This window comes from Amblyraja radiata, chromosome 3, assembly GCF_010909765.2.
Source record: "Amblyraja radiata isolate CabotCenter1 chromosome 3, sAmbRad1.1.pri, whole genome shotgun sequence".
NCBI lineage: Eukaryota > Metazoa > Chordata > Chondrichthyes > Rajiformes > Rajidae > Amblyraja > Amblyraja radiata.
The window spans coordinates 108398762-108419867 of NC_045958.1; the positions used below are offsets into that span (position 1 = coordinate 108398762).

At 45.1% G+C, this 21106-nt stretch overlaps 1 protein-coding gene across 1 annotated transcript in view; it reads left to right on the forward strand.

Moving 5' to 3' along the window:
* snx25 (sorting nexin 25) overlaps positions 1–21106 on the forward strand; it is a 211699-nt gene that overhangs the window by 27045 nt on the left and 163548 nt on the right. The window contains exon 3 of the mRNA XM_033018822.1: positions 12183–12267. Within this exon, the coding sequence (XP_032874713.1) occupies positions 12183–12267 (85 nt within the window). The remainder of the gene's footprint in view (positions 1–12182; positions 12268–21106) is intronic.

Here is a 21106-nt window from a genome sequence, read left to right on the forward strand (position 1 = left end):
TGACACCATAAGAATGCAAAATTCTTATAGGCTTGAGGGAGTGGATTCAGGAAGAATATTTCCCTGGCTGAAGATTTATCTGGAAGAATAGAAGCGAAGGGAACGCTCAAACAAGGCATGATCTACATGGGTCTGAAGAAGGGTTTCGACCCGAAACGTTGCCTATTTCCTTCGCTCCATAGATGCTACCTCACCCGCTGAGTTTCTCCAGCATTTTTGTCTACCTATGAACTACAGGGGGAAATGGATAAGGGATGTTTCAGGTCTAGACACATCTTCAGACCCTATTTCACTATTGTTATTTTGTACATTTCAGCATTATTTGTAGGCACGTTAATATTAATTTCATTCAAATGTATGCAAGTCAATCAGTTTTAAGGAGCAGGGATTTACAAAGTGTTGTGAGCAGATGGCAGAGGCTTCTTTATAGCTGATGTAATCTGTTATTATCTTGGGGGGGAGCTGCATAGTCAAATCCTAAGTAACTGTCTCCCTTCTAGTAATTCGAGTGCCGTCTGAAGAGGCAATTGTACTTTACAACTCCTCAAAATACCCAGACAAGACACTGTTCAAGTGCCGTCCTTAAATTCACTGACAATTTCACCATTGTTAGATGAGTAACAGGCAATGACCAGTTGGAGTATGGAAGGAATTGGAAATCTGATTCAAGACCAGCATGACCAAAGAGCTGATTATTTATTGGCTTGGAACGTAGACAATGGGTGCAGGAGTAGGCCATTCGGCCCTTCGAGCCAGCACCGCCATTCAATGTGATCATGGCTGAACATCCCCAATCAGTACCCCGTTCCTGCCTTCTCCCCATATCCCCTGACTCCGCTATCTTTAAGAGCACTATCTAGCTCTCTCTTGAAAGCATCCCGAGAACCCGCCTCCGCTGCCCTCTGAGGCAGAGAATTCCACAGACTCACAACTCTCTGTGAGAAAAAGTGTTTCCTCGTCTCTGTTCTAAATGGCTTACTCCTTATTCTTAAACTGTGGCCCCTGGTTCTGGACTCCCCCAAGATCGGGAACATGTTTCCTGCCTCTATCATGTCTAAACCCTTAACAATCTTATATGTTGCAAAAAGACCCCCTCCTATCCCCTGACTCCGCTATTTTTAGGAGCCCTATCTAGCTCTCTCCTATAGATCCCTTTGATGGTGGAGATCACTACATGTGATGGGCCTCCACCATCAAAGGGATCTCAAGGTAGCAAACATTAACAAAAGCCTACACCAACCTGACGATGCTCTCAATGACTCCTCCCATCGGGGAAGAAGGCTGCCTGAAAACTGTGACCTCCGGGTTCAAGAATATTTCTTTCCCAACAACCCCATCAGTTTTAAGAAAGAACTGCAGATGCTGGAAAAATCGAAGTTAGACAAAAAATGCTGGAGAAACTCAGCAGGTGAGGCAGCATCTATGGAGAGAAGGAATAGGCGACGTTTCGCGTCGAGACCCTTCTTCAAATGTGGACTACACTGAAGAAGGGTCTCGATCCGAAATGTCACCCATCCGTGTTCTCCAAAGGTAGACACAAAATGCTGGAGTAACTCAGCGGGACAGGCAGCATCTCTGGAGAGAAGGAATGGGTGACGTATCGGGTCGAGACCCTTCTTCGGACATGTTGTGTGACCTGCTGAGTTACTGCAGCACTTTGTGTCCTTTTTTAAACTCATTTACCCTTAATGACCTGACCCGTTTAAATCCGATACCCATTTAAAGCTTTCCCATCCAATTAGTTAAAACGGCAATTGTACCCGTATCAGACAGCTTTAAGAAATTCTCTGTGAATACCTTCAGTAATACATGAAGGTCAAAACTCAATTGGTGACACATCGTGTTAATGTGATGTTAATAGAGACATTTAACAAGTGCTTAACAGTGACGCCCCCACTGTCTTGCGGAAAGCGGAGATTTTAATAGATTTTATTTTCACCGAATTTCAAAAACTGGATTACAAAAATGGGGGGGGATTGTCCCTCACCTCTGAAAACATGGGATGGGACGTGCACCACCCACCCCACCCAGGATTACCGCCCATACAGTGTTGCCCAGTGCAGCGGATTATTGTGCATGATGGAATGCAACCAAGCAGGATGAAATACAAAGGGAATTGTAAATTGGAAAGTAAACAGCAGTGTCTCTGTAGCTTGTCTTTACAATTCCATTTGGAGAGACCGGATTTAATAATATTCTCCGTGTGTTGTATATGACGGAGTAAGAATACAAGTAATAAAAAACGGATTTGGCTGTTAAACCCCTCACACTTGTTCTGCCAATCCTTTAAGATTATGGTTGATCTTTTTTAAAATGTTATCTTGCCTTCCTCTCCATTTTTTGTATCTCTTGAATTTCTTCACATTTAAAAATCTGTCATGAATCTACAGAAGAGGCTGTGAGACCAAGCGTAGGTTGGGCGATCGTTTCGCCGAACACCTCCGCTCAGTCCGCAATAACCTACCTGACCGCCCGGTGGCTCAGCACTTCAACTCCCCCTCCCATTCCCAATCCGACCTCTCTGTCCTGGGTCTCCTCCATTGCCAGAGTGAGCAACAGCGGAAATTGGAGGAACAGCACCTCATATTCCGTCTGGGGTCCTTGCGTCCTTACGGCATCAACATTGAATTCTCCCAATTTGGCTAGCCCGTGCTGTCTCCTCCCCTTCCTTAACCCTCTAGCTGTCTCCTCCCACCCTCCCATCCGCCCGCCCTCGGGCTCCTCCTCCTCCTCCCCTTTTCCTTCTTTCTTTCCCCACCCCCCATCAGTCTGAAGAAGGGTTTCGGCCCGAAACATCGCCTATTTCCTTCGCTCCATAGATGCTGCTGCACCCGCTGAGTTTCCCCAGCAATTGTGTGTACCTACAGAAGAGGCTGTTTTGTTTGATAATTCCATAGGTCTATTATCTTGTAGGAATGTTTATACCTCTGATCTGTATGGCTATGTTTTGTATCTCCGGAGGAGGGATTTCTTTATCCAGAGGGTGGTGAATCTGTGGCAATCATTGCTACAGACGGCTGTGGAGGCCAAGACATTGGGTGTTATTAACATGGAGATTGATAGGTTCTTGATTAGCAAGGAGAAGGCAGGAGAATGGGATTGAGAGGGACAAATAGATCAGCCATGATTGAATGGCGGAGTAGACTCGAAGGGCCGAAATAAGTTCCAGGAGCAGAATGAGGCCATTCAGCCCATCAAGTCTACTCCGCCATTCAATCAACTACCTTTCCCTCTCAACTCCATTCTCCTGCCTTCTTCCCGTAACCTCTGACACCCGTACTAATCAGGGATCTGTCCATCTCCGCCTTAAAAATATCCATTGACTTGGCCTCCGCAGGCGTCTGTTGCAATGAACTCCACAGATTCACCACCCTCTGAGTAAAGAAACTCCTTCTCATCTCAGGTAACGTCCTTTTATTCTGAGGTCATGGCCTCTGGTCCTAGACGCTCCCACTAGTGGAAACATCATCTTTATATCCACTCTATCCAGGCCTTTTGGCTTTTCTTTTTCAATTACATTTTTATTAGAAGCAGTGTACAGTAGTATAAACCGTGGCATATGACAAAATACATTTATTGAACATCTTCCATTTTAAGTCCTTTTTATTTTAAGGTCTTCTTTAATCTGTCCTCCAAAAACGATCGCAGAATCCTATGCTACACACTCACAATTACCAGTATATACATACTTCCTTGGGTAGGGAGGTCACATCTCTCTGCAGTGTTTTAGGTATGATCTTGCCAGTGTCTTGTGATTGTAGTAAGATGCCTTTGCTTCCAGAATCTAACTTGCGCTCAATAAAAGTCAATATATTGCTCGCCTTCCTAATTGATTGCCTACAGTACGCACACGTTAACTTTCACTACTTGGATTCTTCTAAACAACACTTTTCAACTTTTTATTTTGCTTTTCTAATTTTTCAAACAAAGTGGATGGCCTCGCATTTTTTGACGTTACGCTGCATTTGCCATTGTCCATGCCGACCATCGATCACCCGTTCAAACTAGTTCTATGTTATCCTACTTTCTGATCCCACACTGGGGGCTATTTGCAGAAGGCCAGTTAACCTACAAAACCCACATGTCTTTGGGATGTGGGAGCAAACGTGGTCACAGGGAGAGCGTGCGTACTCCACACAGACAGCACCAGAGGTCAGGATCGAACCCTGGTCTCTGGCACTGTAAGGCAGCGGCTCTACCAGCTGCGCCACTGTGCTGCCCTATCTATATGCTCCTGAAATCTCCTTACATCCTCTTTAGAACCCAGATAGGATATATTACCTGTTGTAAAATCAATGATCTGGATAATGAACACCTATTCCTGCAGGATAACAGCTGTCAGCTGCCAGCTGTTAGAACCAGGAAATGACTCGTTTCGGTCTCTGCTTTCTGACTTTTATCCAACCCTTCATGCCAGCATTTTGCGCCCCAATCACATGCACTCATCTTTCATTTAACAATATTCTTCCCGGCTGATATCAGGCAACCGAACCATCCCATCACCAACTAGAGAGCGCTTCTGAACTCCCATCTACCTCATTGGAGATTCTTGGACTATCTTTAATCAGATTTTACTGGACTTTATCTTGCACTAAATTTTATTCCCTTTATCCTACTTCTGTACACTGTTTACGGCTTGATTGTAATCATGTATGTGTAAGAAAGAACTGCAGATGCTGGTAAAATCTGTAACTCAGCGAGTGAGGCAGCATCTATGGAGAGAAGGAATAGGCAACGTTTTGGGTCGAGACCCTTCTTCAGACGCTGTGCTGCCTGAGGGATGTGAATCCCCGAGTATAAAGGCCAGGAATATAATGAAGGACAGTAAAAGCTTCTTTAGATATGTTAAGAGAAAAAGAGTAGCAAAGTCAAATGTGGGTCTCTTGAAGGCAGACACGGGGGAAATTATTATGGGCAACAAGGAAATGGCAGAAGAATTGAATAGGTACTTCGGATCTGTCTTCACTAAGGTAGACACAAACAATCTCCCAGATGTACTGGAGGACAGAGGATCTAAGGGGGTAGAGGAACTGAAAGAAATTTTCATTAGGCGAGAAATAGTATTGGGTAGGTTAATGGAACTGAAGGATGATAAATCCCCTGGGCCTGATGGTCTGCATCCCAGGGTCCTCAGGGAGGTGGCTCTAGAAATAGTGGACACATTGGTGATCATTTTCCAATGTTCAATAGATTCAGGATCAGTTCCTGTGGATTGGAGGATAGCTAATGTTATCCCACTTTTCAAGAAAGGAGCGAGCGAGAAAACGGGGAATTACAGACCAGTTAGCCTGATCGGTGGTGGGAAAGATGCTAGAGTCAATTATTAAAGAGGTAATAATGGGGCATTTGGATAGCAGTAAAAGGATTAGTCCAAGTCAACATGGATTTATGAAAGGGAAATCATGCTTGACTAATCTTCTGGAATTTTTTGAGGATGTGACAAGTAAAATGGATGAAGGGGTGCCAGTGGATGTAGTGTATCTAGACTTTCAGAAAGCCTTCAGGAGACTGGTGACTAAAATTAGAGCACATGGTATTGGGGGTAGGGTGTTGACATGGGTAGAAAATTGGTTGGCAGACAGGAAGCAAAGAGTAGGTGACCGGGTCCTTTTCAGAATGGCAGGCAGTGGCGAGTGGAGTGCCGCAAGGCTCGGTGTTAGGGCTGCAATTGTTTACCATATATATATATTAATGATTTGGAAGAGGGAATTAGGAGCAACACCAGCAAGTTTGCGGATGACACAAAGCTGGGTGGCAGTGTGAACTGTGAAGAGGATGTTAGGAGGTTGCAGGGTGACCTGGACAGGTTGAGTGAGTGGGCAGATGCATGGCAGATGCAGTATAATATAGATAAATGTGAGGTTATCCACTTTGGCGGCAAAAACAAGGGGGCAGATTATTATCTCAATGGGGTTAGGTTAGGTAAGGGGGAGGTGCAGCGAGACATGGGCGTCCTTGTACACCAGTCACTGAAAGCTGGCGTGCAGGTACAGCAGACAGTGAAGAAAGCGAATGGTATGTTGGCCTTCATAACAAGAGGATTTCAGTATAGGGGTAAAGAGGTTCTTCTGCAGTTGTATAGGGCTCTGGTGAGACCACAACTGGAGTATTGTGTACAGCTTTGGTCTCCTAATTTGAGGAAGGACATCCTTGTGATTGAGGCAGTGCAACGTAGGTTCACGAGATTGATTCTTGGGATGGCAAGACTGCCATATGAGGAAAGATTAAAAAGACTAGGCTTGTATTCACTGGAATTTAGACGGATGAGGGGGATCTTATAGAAACATATAAAATTATAAAAGGACTGGACAAGCTAGATGCAGGAAAAAAATTCCCAATGTTGGGCGAGTCCAGAACCAGGGGCCACAGTCTTAGAATAAAGGGGAGGTCATTTAAGACTGAGGTGAGAAAAAACTTTTTCACCCAGAGAGTTGTGAATTTATGGAATTCCCTGCCACAGAGGGCAGTGGAGGCCAAATCACTGGATGGATTTAAGAGAGAGTTTGATAGAGCTCTAGGGGCTGGTGGAATCAAGACGATATGGGGAGAAGGCAGGCACGGGTTATTGATAGGGGACGATCAACCATGATCACAATGAATGGCGGTGCTGGCTCGAAGGGCCGAATGGCCTCCTCCTGCACCTATTGTCTATTGGCTTCTGTAAAAATTGCCTGAATGTGTAGGAAGTGGATGCGAAATTGGGATAGCATAGAACGAGTGTGAATGGCTGCTCGCCGGTCAGCGTGGACTCGGTGGGCTGAAGGGCCTGTTTCCGTGCTGTATCTCTAAACTAAAGAGCTTCATCATTGTGAACTGAATGGGAATGACAGAAATTTAGTATGCAAAATATATTTATGTAATCATCAGTAGGGCAGCACACTGGTAGAGTTGCTGCCTTACAGCACCAGAGACCTAGAGTTTCTATGTTTCTATGAGTCTGAAGAAGGGTCTCGACCCAAAACGTCACCCATTCCTTCTCTCCATAGATGCTGCCTCACCCGCTGAGTTACTCCAGCATTTTGTGTTCTCCTTGTAATCATGTATAGTCTTATCGCTGACTGGACAGACCGCGACAAAAAGTTTTTCACTGTACCTTGGTGCATGTGACAATAAACCAAACTTATTTCTCCTGCAGCACTTTATGCAAAGCCTTCAAAACATTCATGTAATCATTCCTCAATTTGAGAAAGAGATATGTCACTCGAACACGTTTTGTTGAACAAATTTTCTTATCAGACATGCATTATGGTATTTTGATCAATTTTGTTGCTCTGCTTAAAGAATGACACACTGTTTAAAACATATATTAAACATTCATGAACCAAGAAATTATTACAAAAGATAGACACAAAAAGTTGGAGTAACTCAGCTGGTCAGACAGAGAAAAGGAATAGGCGACGTTTCGGGTCGAGACCTTTCTTCAGACAGAGTCAGGGGACTCCCGCTGAGTTACGCAGGAGGATGAGGGGAGATCTTATAGAGGTGTGCAAAATCATGAGAGGAATAGATCGGGTAGATGCACAGAGTCTTTTTGCCCAGAGTAGGGGAATCGAGGACCAGAGGACATAGGTTCAAGGTGAAGGGGAAAAGATTTAATAGGAAACCGAGGGGTAACTTTTTCACACGAAGGGTGGTGGGTGTATGGAACGCGCTGCCAGAGGAGGTAGTTGAGGCTGGGACGATCCCATCGTTTAAGAAACAGTTAGACAGGTACTTGGACAGGACAGGTTTGGAGGGATATGGACAAAGCGCATGCAAGTGGGACTAGAGAAGCTGGGACATTGTTGGTCGGTGTGGGCAAGTTGGGCCTGTTTCCACACAGTATCACTCTATGACTCTATGACTCCTGCATTTTGCTTCTATCTTCAGTTTAACCAGCATCTGCAGTTCCTTCCTACACTTAAGGAATGATTGCAGTTTAGTCAAACATGTTTTCCCTTTTATGTGGCACTTTATTGTGACGTACCTATGTACAGTGAAAGTATTTTTGTGCATACAGTTCATTGATAATCCTGCTATACATTAGTCACAATCATACTTGGTGTCAGATAGTGGACCACACTGAGTCATTACCCAAAAGTCACCCAGCACAGCAGTCAGTGAAGAAAGCGAATGGCATGTTGGCCTTTATAACAAGAGGAGTTGAGTATAGGAGCAAAGAGGTCCTTCTGCAGTTGTATAGGGCCCTAGTGAGACCATACCTGGAGTATTGTGTGCAGTTTTGGTCCCCTAATTTGAGGAAGGACATTCTTGCTATTGAGGGAGTGCAGCGTAGGTTTACAAGGTTAATTCCCGGAATGGCGGGACTGTCATATGCTGAGAGAATGGAGCGGCTGGGCTTGTATACTCTGGAGTTTAGAAGGATGAGAGGATATCTTATTGAAACATATAAGATTATTAAGGGTTTGGACATGCTAGAGGCAGGAAACATGTTCCAGATGTTGGGGGAGTCCAGAACCAGGGGCCACAGTTTAGGAATAAGGGGAAAGCCATTTAGAACGGAGATGAGGAAACACTTTTTCTCACAGAGAGTTGTGAGTCTGTGGAATTCTCTGCCTCAGAGGGCAGTGGAGGCCGGTTCTCTGGATACTTTCAAGAGAGAGCTAGTTAGGGCTCTTAAAGATATCGGAGTCAGGGGATATGGGGAGAAGGCAGGAACGGGGTACTGATTGGGGATGATTAGTCATAATAATTGCTGCAGGTGAGTGCTGATGATCAAGTTGCCAGTGAAGAAGTCGATTCTGGAACCACATCAATCTGGTCGGATGGCAGAGATGAGTGTTGCGAATCCTTTCAAACTTCTGACTTAAGGGCCTGTCCCACTCACGGGATTTTTTTTCGCCGACTTGCCGGCACCCGTCATTAGTCGCAGCAGGTGGCCGAAAAATTTCAAAATGTTGAAAATCCAGTAAGAAACCAGAAAAAGGTACGACTCCTTGACGTCTGCATGGTCGTGAGTTGTCAGTCACTCGAAGAGTCATATCTTTTTCTAGTCGCTCTTTAGAGTATTTGTCAAATATTAAACAGAGTGTTTCTCAGGGTTGTACTGGTATGCTTGAATTTGATTATGTATTAATGCTCTTTTATTTTTTTTCAATTTCTGAGTGGCCTGATGCAGTTCTAAATTGCAGAGAAGCATCAATTATGTATATCGGAGTTATTTAAAGAACATTATATTACATGTTAATGCTTTCTGCACTATACCTGTGTGTTGTAGTGCAAGGGCAAGGCTCTGCAGTTTTTATTATCAGCTACAGATGATCAAGGAGAAATATTAGCTTTCCATATACTTCAACATTCTTGAAAATTCTATCTATTGTTTCAGCACCTCAGAAGATGAAAGCTTTTATATTCCCACATGAGTGTCGTCTGGTTCCATGCTTTAGTTTAGTTTAGAGATGCAGCGCGGAAACAGGCCCTTCGGCCCACTGGGTCCGCGCCGACTAGCGATCCCCGCACACAAACACTATCCTACACCCACCCCCACTGGAGACAATTTTTACATTTACCAAAGCCAATTAACCCACAAACCTGTACGTCTTTGGAATGTGGGAGGAAACCGAAGGTCTCGGAGAAAACCCGCGCAGGTCACGGGGAGAAAGTACAAACTCCGTACAGACTGCCCCCGTGGTCGGGATCGAACCCGGGTCTCCAACGCTGCTTTCGCTGTAAGGCGGGAACTCTACCGCTGCGCCACCGTGCTGCCCATTGTAGTCATGTGACTGTAAAGAGCTATCCGCAGAATGGATTTTGATTTGTATGTGTTGTCTTAGCACAGAAATAGGCCCTTCGACCCAGCTTGCCCAAGCGGGCCATGATAACCCAGGTAGGTGGAACTAGTAGACGCCCAGGATGCCCAGTCTCTACTAGGCCCACCTACCTATGTTTGGCCCATATCCCTCTAAACCTGCCCTATCCATGTACCAGTCTAAATATTTCTTAAACGCTGCGATAGTACCTGCCCCAAATACCTCCTCCGGCAGCTCGTTCCATACACCCACCACCACCCTTTGTGTAGAAAGATCCGTCGGGTTCCTATTAATTTTTTTCCCTCTCACCTTAAACTTCAGGAGTAGAGCATTTGATAAAGTTCCCCCATGGCAGGCGAATCCAAAAGATTAAGGTGCAAGGTGATATATAATGTAAGAATGGGTCGACTGGGCTTGTATTCACTGGAGTTTAGAAGGATGAGAGTGGATCTTACAGGAACATATACAATTCTTGAGTGATTGGACAAGCTGGATGCAGGAAAAATGTTCCCCATGTTGGGGGAGTCCAGAACCAGGGGTCACAGTTTAAGAATAAGAGGTAGGCCAATTAGTACTGAGATGAGGAAAAACTTTCTTCACCCAGAAAGTTGTGAATCTGTGGAATTCTTTGCCACAGAAGGCAGTGGAGGCCAAGTCACTGAATGTTTTCAAGAGAGAGTTTGATATAGCTCTTGGGGCTAACGGAATCAAGGGATATGGGGGAAAAAAGAAGGAACGGGGTACTGATTTTGGATGATCAGCCATGATCATATTGAATGGCGGTGCTGGCTCAAAGGGCCGAATGGCCTACTCCTGCACCTATTTTCGATGTTTCTATGTTTCTAAGGGATTCACTGTGACTTGGTCGTATGGATTCACAACTGGAAAATCTTTATTCAGGCTGGAAGTCGGTGAGTCCCACAAGGATCTGTGCTGGGACCTCTCGTCTGTGATGTATATAAATGACTATGAGCTGCCAGAGGAGGTAGTTGAGGCAGATGCTATTGCAACGTTTAAGAAAGGTACTTGGATGGGATGGGTTTTCGAGGGACAAGGGCCAAACGCAGGCAGGTGGGACTAGTGTAGCAGGGACATGTTGGCCGGTGTGGGCAAGTTGGGCCGAAAGGGCCTGTTTCCACACTGTATGACTCTACAACTCGGACGTTGATGTAGATGCATTGGTTAATAAGTTTACAGAGCATATCAAGATTTCTGGAGTTGCGGACCGCGAGAAAGGCTGCCAAAGTCCACAGTGGGATATAGATCAGCCACAAAAATGGGCGGAGAAACGATAAATGGAGTTTAATCTGAGCAAGTGTGAGGTGTTACACTTTGGGAGGTTGAGTGTAAAGGGGAGGAGTGCTACTGCAAGTATACAAATGCAAGCGTCTTAACAACGTTAAGAAACAACGTTTGGAAGATTAGTTTTTAATATCTTAAGTGTGCCGTGAGTGCGTAAATATACCTCCTGACCATCCCCAACGAGTAATGGCTATCGAAGTTGCTCTGTGAGAACGTCTTAAAGACTGCCGTTATACCCTGAAAGTGGCAACACAAGTAGATAGAGTGGTCAAGAAGGCACATGGTATGCTTGCCTTCAATGGTCGGGGCATTGAGTATAAACGTCAGGAAGTCATGGTGCGGCTTCCTAGACCAGGCCACATTTGGAGTATTATGATCTCCTCATATGGGAAGGACATAAAAGCTTTGGATGGGGCGCAGAAGAGGTGTACCAGAATGTTTGCTGGATTAGAGAGTATTTGTTAAAAGGAGAGGCTGGACAAACTTGGATTATTTTCTCCTCAGCGCCGGAGGCTGAGGGGAGAGCTGATAGAAGTGTATAAATTTATGAGGCATGAGGTAGAAAGTCATCATTTTCCCCCCAAGATGGAAATGTCAAAGACTAGAGGCCAGGGCTTTACATTGAGATGGGCGAAGTTTTTAAATGAGATGTGTGGGAACAATTTGTTTTTACACCAAGCGTGGTGGTGCCAGTGTGCGCTGCCAGGGGTGGCGGTGGAGACAGATACCAGAATGGAAACATATAAGATTATTAAGGGTTTGGATACACGAGAGGCAGGAAACATGTTCCCGATGTTGGGGGGAGTCCAGAACCAGGGGCCACAGTTTAAGAATAAGGAGTAAGCCATTTAGAACGGCGATGAGGAAACACTTTTTCTCACAGAGAGTTGTGAGTCTGTGGAATTCTCTGCCTCAGAGGGCGGTGAAGGCCGGTTCTCTGGATGCTTTCAAGAGAGAGCTAGATAGGGCTCTCAGAGATAGTGGAGTCAGGGGATATGGGGAGAAGGCAGGGACAAGGTACTGATTGGGGATGATCAGCCATGATCACATCGAATGGTGGTGCTGTCTCGAAGGGCCAAATGGCCTACTCTTGTACCTATTGTCTAATGATGTTTTAATATTCAATTCCAGGGCCGCCTGTCAGGCATTTCATCTGAACCTGTGCCTACACGAAGAGTAGTTCTTTCACACAATATGGATAAAGCATTGAAAGAAGGTAAGTTTGCCTTTAACAATTCTGAGACGGTGAAACGAAAAAATGAATAGGAGAACGAGTTGAAGAAGCAATTTATATAACTTGAGGCTGTGGACTGTGTGTCAAATGTACAACAACACATATTACTGGTACAGAAATGAGCATGCTGATAATGAAGACAGCTCCAAAATTCTGGAGTAACTCAGTGGGACAGGCAGCATCTCTGGAGAGAGGGAATGGGTGACGTTTCGGGTCGAGACTGAGGAGGATCTCGACCTTCAGAGATGATGTCTATCCCGCTGAGTTACTCCAGCATTTTGTGTCTATCTTTGATTTGAACCCGCATCTGCAGTTCTTTCCTACACAAGCTGCTTATGAAGTTAATTAATGAAAATAAATTCTGTGTTGCATAGATGCTTTTAAGATGTTATTCACATGCCATACCCAATGGATTATTTTGTAATCGGAATGTTAAGGCATTTACGTTCTCAGCCAATTTTCAGTGCATGGTAGCGCAGCGATAAAGTTGCTACCTTACAGCACCAGAGACCCGGGTTCAATCCTGGCTACGGGTGCTTTTCTCTACGGAGTTTGTACGTACGTTCTCCCCATGACCTGCGTGGGTTTTCTCCGAGAACTTTAGTTTCCTCCCACACTTCAAAGACGTACAGGTTTGTCGGTTAATTGGCTTGGTGTAAATGTAAAAATTGTCCCTGGTGTGTAGAATAGTGTTAATGTGCGGGAATCGCTGGTCGGTGCCGACTCGGTGGACCGAAGGGCCCCTGTTTCCGCGCTGCTTCTCGAAACTAAACTAAAAAAAATCTCCTCATGCTTGTTTAACAAACATGAACATTTTTGAGGAAGTTCTTTTTGTTTATTTAAATAAATGAAGATAATAAAGAATTGACTCAATAATAGGGAGGAACTGCAGATGCTAGCTTAAACCAAAGACAGACACAAAACGATGGAGCAACTCAGCAGGTCAGGCAGAATCTCTGGAGAAAAGGAATAGGTGACACTTTGGGTCGTGAAGAAGAGTCACGACCTAAAACGACATCTATTCCTTTTCTCCAGCGTTACTGCCTGACCCACAGAGTTACTCCAGCATTTTTTTTATGTCTGTTTTTAAAGTAATGGTACTTTGATTTAGAAGCAATCCATTCCATGCATGCCTACTAACCTTCCACTTGGTTTAATATGAGTAGAGCTTACTTTTCTGTGGAATTCTCTGCCTCAGAGGGCGGTGGAGGTGGGTTCTCTGGATGCTATAGGGCATCCAGAGAACTTAAACTTAAATTTATTTTAAGATAGGGCTCTTAAAAATAGTGGAGTCAGGGGATATGGGGAGAAGGCAGGAACGGGGTACCGATTGGGGATGATCAGCCATGATCACATTGAATGGCGGTGCTGGCTTGAAGGGCCGAATGGCCTACTCCTGCATTTGTTGTCTATTGTCTATTCAGGAGTGTTTTATTGTCATGTGTCCCAGGTAGAACAATGTAATCAGCACAACAGAATATGTAAACATATGTAAATGTTATTCCCATATGTAAACATAGTACTCTGTAAACAATATAATAAATGAGAAAAAAGTTCAGAGTGTACATAGATATACACATACCTTCATATACATACACATACATATATATAATACCTATTTTTTATCATATATATATTATATATTCACACATACACACACGTGTATACAGTATGAAAGATGATACGCAAATAGGTGGAGGGGCAGGTAGTGTAGAGAAAGCTGGAACTCTGCAGAAACACTTGGACAGGTTGGGAGAGTGGGAAGAGAAGTGGCAGATGGAATATAGTGCAGCAAAGTGTGAAGTCATGCATTTTGGCAGCAGGAATAAAGGCAGAGAATATTTTCTAAATGGGGAGAGAATCCAGAAATCGTAGGTGCAAAGGGACTTGGGAGTGCTGGTGCTGGATTCTTATTCATCTGCAAGTCGAATCGGTAGTAAAGAAAGCAAACTCAATGCTCACATTTATTTCAAGAGGGCTTGTATACAAAAACAGGGATGTAATGCTAAGACTCTATAAGGCGCTGGTCAGGCCGCATTTGGAATATTTTGAGACATTTAGGGCAGCATATCTGAGGAAGGATGTGCTGGCTCTGGAGAGGGTCCAGAGGAGGTTTACAAGAATGATCCCAGGAATTAGTAGGTTAACCTATGATGAGTAATTGACAGCACTGGGCCTGTACTCACTGGAGTTTAGAAGAATGAGAGGGGACCTCATTGAAACATACAGAATATTGAAAGGCTAGGATAGAGTGGATATGGAGAGGATGTCCCCACTAGTGGGAGAGTCTAGGACTAGAGGTCATAGCCTCAGAATTAAAGGATGTTCTTTTAGGAAGGAGATGAAGAGGAATTTCTTTCGTCAGAGGGTGGTGAATTCTTTGCCATAGAAGGCTGTGGAGGCCAAGTCGGTGGATATATTTAAGGCAGAGATAGATAGATTCTTGATTAGTCCTGGTGTCAGAGGTTATGGGGAGCAGGCAGGAGAATGGGGTTAGGAGGGGGAGATAGATCAGCCATGATTGAATGGCGGAGTAAACTTGGTGGGCCGAATGGCCTAATTCTGCGCCTATCATTTATGATCTTATGATAATGTGCACACATATGCACATGTAAAATCCAAACAAACAATTCAGAGACAATTTGACATTGTTTCTTTTACACTAATTAAAAGGATAAACTGTCGAGTGTATAAGTGTTTACTGATCTGGTTGCAGGTCTTTCTGTCAAGGAATATCCCAGGTTCACTCAACTAATGATGACGCACCATGTGATGTGACTATTAATGCTACCTTCCAGCTCTACTGAGGCAATCTCACTCTCGAGTGCTGTCTTTCTGCTGGAAGTTTTAATTTCATGCCAACGTTAACTGAAAACAAAAAAACATTTGCTCTGCATGACCATGTCCATGCTTTGTTTTTCAATTATTTTGCATTTCTTTTGAAAGTGAAACCCGTGCGTAGATTGCTGGTTTATATTGCTGGTTTATATTCTGTGAAAACCAATGTCTGATCTCCTTCTATAACCTTCAGAGCCATTATATCCAATTATAACTAAGCCTGCAATTGGATTTTGTCTTTATAACTTTGCTATCCACCCAGTTTTTAGTAAGTAAGTAAGTACATTTTATTTATATAGCACGTATTAAGCCAACTCACATTGACACCAAAGTGCTTTACATAAAATAGATAATAAGTTTCCATACAAACCATAGAAAAAGGTTAAAAAAATAAAGAAAATGGACACAACACATTATAGGTTTCAACACAAACGTCCCCCCACAGCAGAATCAAAAATTTCCACTGTGGGGAAAGGCACCAGAAAGTTAAGTCCTCTTCCTCTGTGAAACACCCGAGGTCGGGGGCCATTTGTGGCCTTGCAGCCAGTCCGATAATTTTCAGGGCCCTCTTGCCGTGAAGATGGAACTCCGGCGTCGGGTGAAAACATTCCTCAGCGGCTTGGAAAGTCTGGAGCGGCTGCCTCCTCCCCGGAGGCCGGGGCACTCGTAGTCCTCAGGCCGCGCCGGTTGGAGCTCCGACCCCGGCGAACTTGATCCCAGGCTCCGCGGCGCTCCAAATCCACTACAAATCCAATTTAAAGGGTGTTTTGAAACAGTAACCTCAACCAATGCCTGAAATCCAGTTCTCCAGTGAAGGAGTAACTCAGCAGGTCAGGCAGCATCTATGAAGAACATGGATAGGTGGTGTTTTGGGTCGGGACCCTTCCTCGTACCGCAAATCTTGAAGAAGAGTCCTGACCCGTTGAGTTGAAATGGAATACTGGAGTTACTCCGGCAGTCATGTATTGTCTTTCCGCTGACTGGTTAGCACGCAGCAAAAGCTTTTCATTGTACCTCGGTACGCGTGACAATAAACTAAACTCAAACTCACTTTACGTCCCTTTGTGTAAACCTGCATCTGCAGTTCCTTGTTTCTGCCTGAAACTTGGTCAATTAAGTCTTAATTAAGCTGTGAACTATTTAAGTCCAGGAGAATTTGAACCTATTTTCATCCATTAATATTCCAGGATTTTTGAATGTGAAAAGTGATAAATGGGAATCGAGGACAAGGCAGCGACAGGAACATGGGCCTGTGTACATCTGATTCATACTCACTAATTAACATCTATGTGCTTACTTGTCCAAGGCCTTCACCAATGAAAGCTCTTGGTAACAATGCAAATATCATAAATCACTGTCAATAACAAAATAAAAAGCTGTTTGTGGTAACAGTGATAGTCATACAGGCCCTTCGGCCCAACTTGTCCATACTGACCAAGATGCCTTTCCTAAAATAGTTCCATGTGCCCGGATTAGTTCCATGTCCATCTAATCCTTTCCAATCCATGTATCTGTAAATGCTAATAGCATCTACAGTACCTCAACGATATATATTTTTTTGTTTTGTTTAGTTTAGAGATACTGCGGAGAAACAGGCCCTTCGGCCCACCGGGTCTGCGCCGACCAGCGATCCCCGCACATTAACACTATCTTATACCCACTAGGGACAATTTTTACATTTACCAAGCTAATTAACCTACAACCTGTACATTTTTGGAGTGTGGGAGGAAACCGAAGATCTCGGAGAAAACCCACGCAGGTCACGGGGAGAACGTACAAACTCTGTACAGGCAGCACCTGTGGTCGGGATCGAACCCGGGTCTCCGGCGCTGCATTCGCTGTAAGGCAGCAACCCTACCGCTGCGCCACTGTGACAGCATCTCTCTCCATGTACCCACCACCTTTTGAGTAAAATAAGTTGCCCCTCGGGTTCATATTAAATCTTGTCCTTCTCACCACAATCCTATAACATGGTGCCCAGTAATTTAGATCATCCCTCAGTCAGAACTCAGGGAGTTCGTTGATAATTATACAAGAAGAAATTGTTTACTATGGGGAAGAAGCTCGAAGCTTTGCTCAGTGTTTATGTGGCACCAGTTCCACAGCCATGTAGTTCTTGTCCATGTGGTTGCAAGAAAATGCAGACGCAGGAATCTTGAGCAAAACACAAAGTGCTGGAGGAACTGAGCGGGGTCTGGTAACATCTGTGATGGAGGCGGTGGGAGGGGGTTGACATGAATGTTTTGGGTCGTGCGTCCCTCCACAGATGCTGCCTGGCCCACTGTGTTACTGACCCACTGCACCAAAACTGCTACCTGTAGGCTTAAGGCTGCCAGTCATCGCATTCCAAAGGTAACTAGGAGCAGGCTTTGCAAATGATACCCAAAAACAGTGTAGGTAGACAAAAATGCTGGAGAAACTCTGCGGGTGAGGCAGCATCTATGGAGCGAAGGAATAGGTGACGTTTCGTGTCAAGACCCTTCTTCAGACTGATGTTGGGGTGGGAGGGGAAGAAGAAAGGAAGAGGAGGAGCCAGAGGGCTGAGGGAGTGCTGGGAAGGGGAGGGGAAAGAGGGAGAAAGCAAAAACTACCTGAAATTGGAGAAGTTCATACCGCTGGGGGTGTAAACTACCCAAGCGAAATATGAGGTGCTATCATCTTAACCCAAATACAGTGAAAGAGGATACAGTCTGAAAAAGGTCTCGACCCGAAACGTCACCCATTCCTTCTCTCCAGAGATGCTGCCTGTCCCGTTGAGTTACTCCTACTTTTTGTGTCTACCCCACATACAGTGAATCATTGTGAATCAAAGAACAAAATTAAATAGATTTTTGTTTTGGTCTATCTTTTTATTTTCTTCGTTTGAGAAATAGTTCGGAAACATTGTGGGGGTGATGTTCAATTCTGAAACGTCTTATCTGCTTCAAGTGTATTTACAGGTGAAGGGTGAGGAAGTGAAAGTTCTGAAACAAAAACATGATGGGAAGGGAGATATGGTTCAACCAGCACCTGGGGGGGGGGGGGGGGAGGGGGAGTGATAGCTGGCTCCTACAGTATTTAACAGAACTAATGTTTGTGGCAAGGTGGTTAGCCTGTTCACTCACCCAGCTAACGTAACAGAAAACACGGCAACTTCTGCAAATGCTCTTAACAGCTCAGGATGTTGATGAACGATCGATGGTACTTGGCCACATGTACCTTGGCACCGTGAAATGCGTTGATTTGCATGGAACCCGGTAAAATCACACAGCAGACCTAATCTAGGCGGGGTACACAAGGGTCATCAGCTTATGGCGCTGACTAAGGCCTGTCCCACTTAGGCTATTTTTAGGCAACAGCTGCCGACTGTCATACTCGTAGTAGGTCGCCGAAAAACCGGCGACTGGACACCCCCCCCCCCCCCCCCCCCCCACTTTCGACGTAAAATTTGAAATAGAATCATCAACTTTAACTACAAAAAAAACAGAAGTCAGCACCGGCGACAACCTACGTTAACCCGGCGACAACTACGACAGCACCTACATCAGGAGAAGCCAAGCTACGCTCATTGGCGTCAAACCCACTGTCGCCGACTGTCAACATGTTGAAAATCCAGCGGCGACCAGAAAAACGCTACGACTCTTTGAGCGACTGAGGAGACGACTCACGACCATACAGGCGACACCCTGGCAACCATGGGGCGACAGCCTAGTTGCCTTTAGTCGCCTAAAAAAATCACCTAAGTGGGACAGGCCCTTAATTGCCTGCCGTCGTGGCAGCAGGAGCCTCCACCCCCATGCTGGGTCAGAATTTAGTCATAGAGTAACACAGTGTGGAAACAGGCCCTTCGGCCCAACTCGCCCATGCCAGCCAACAATGTCCCAGCTACCGTAGTCACACTTGCCTCCGCTTGGTCTATAACTCTCCAAACCTGTCCTATCCATGTACCTGTCCAACTGTTTCTTAAACGATGGGATAGACCCAGACTCAACTACTTCCTCTGGCAGCTTGTTCCATGCACCCACCACCCACTGAGTGAAAAAGTTACAATAGACAATAGACAATAGGTGCAAGAGTAGCCATTCGGCCATTCGAGCCAGCACCACCATTCAATGTGATCATGGCTGATCATCCCTAATCAGTACCCCGTTCCTGCCTTATCCCCATATCCCCTGACTCTGCTATTTTTAAGAGCCCTATCTAGCTCTCTCTTGAAAGCATCCAGAGAACCTGCCTCCACCGCCCTCTGAGGCAGAGAATTCCACAGACTCACCACACTCTGTGAGAAAAAGTGTATGTAATTTCTTATAAAAAGTAATAAAAAGTAATTTCCTTCAAAGTGGAAACACAGGGCTCAGTTCAGTTCAGTTGAGTTTAGTTGATTGTCACGTGTACCGAGGTACAGTGAAAAGCTTTTTGTTGATCAATCCACTTTTTGTTGATCAATCCACTTTTATTCCTGATGCCGATAACTACCTCCTTCATCCAGCTGACATGGAAGAAGTGGTTGTTGTCTTGACACCAAGTTACTAAGGAGGATAAAGGGGGGACCTCATTGAAACTTACTGAATAGTGAAAGGCCTGGATAGAGTAAATTTGGAGAGGATATTTTCACTCGTGAGAGAGTCCAGGACCAGAGGCCTTAGCCTTAGAATAAAAGGACAATAGACAATAGGTGCAGGAGTAGGCCATTCGGCCCTTCGAGCCAGCACCGCCATTCATTGTGATCATGGCTGATCATCCCCAATCAGTACCACGTTCCTGCCTTCTCCCCATATCCCCTGACTCCGCTATCTTTAAGAGCCCTATCTAGCTCTCTCTTGAAAGCATCCAGAGAACCTGCCTCCACCTCCCTCTGAGGCAGAGATTTCCACACTCACAACTCTCTGCAAGAAAAAGTGTTTCGTCGTCTCCGTTCTAAATGGCTTGCCCCTTATTCTTAAACTGTGGCCCCTGGTTCTGGACTCCCCCAACATCGGGAACATGTTTTCTGCCTCTAGCGTGTCCAAACCCTTAACAATCTTGTGTGTTTCAATGAGATCCCTCTCGGATACCCCTCTGATTCCTATTAAATCTTTTCCCCTTCACCTTGAACCTGTGTCCCCTGGTCCTCGATTCCCCTTCTCTGGGTAATAGACTCTGTGCATCTACCCGATCTATTCCTCTCATGATTTTGTATACCTCTATAAGATCACCCCTCATCCTCATATACGCACCATGGAATAGAGTCCCAGCCTACTCAACCTCTCCCTATAGCTCACGCCCTCTAGTCCTGGCAACATCCTCGTAAATCTTTTCTGAACCCTTTCAAGCTTGAACCATTTCTGATGCATCCTGTTTTTCACAGTTCCAACAAGCAATTTTGTTTTGCTTTTCAGCCGTAACAGGCCATTAGGTGATGAGGTGATAAGGTGGGGTGTGAAGATGGGGTACATCCTTTAACCTTTATATAGCATCTCCTGGTGTCCTTTTGTGTAAACCAGCATCTGCAATTCCTTGTTCCTACGCCCTAACGCCGCTTATGCTTGAGGGCTATTTATTCCCTCGGGTGGCACAGCGGTAGAGTTGCTGCCTTACACCAGCAGAAACACAGGTTCGATCCTGATTAAGGGTGCTGTTTGTATGGAGCCATGATCACATTGAATGGCGGTGCTGGCTCAAAGGGCTGAATGGCCTACTCCTGCACCTATTGTCTATTGTCTATTGTCACCTGTAGTCAGGATTGAACCCGGGTCTCTGGCGCCGTGAGGCAGCAACTCCACCGCTGCGCCACCGTGCCTCCCCTCATGTTGAAGTGTAAGTGTTAAAATGGAGTAGATATTCGTCACTTGCTGGGATGAGTGTAGATCTCGTCGTAAGGAAACAGCTTGACATCGAATAAGACAGCCTGCTGGATTGGCATCCATGTGCCATTCTAAACATTCACAGCCATCTACATGCTGCCCTGTGGCTGCAGTGTATTCCATCTACAGTGATCTGCCAACACTATTGTATCAGTACCTCC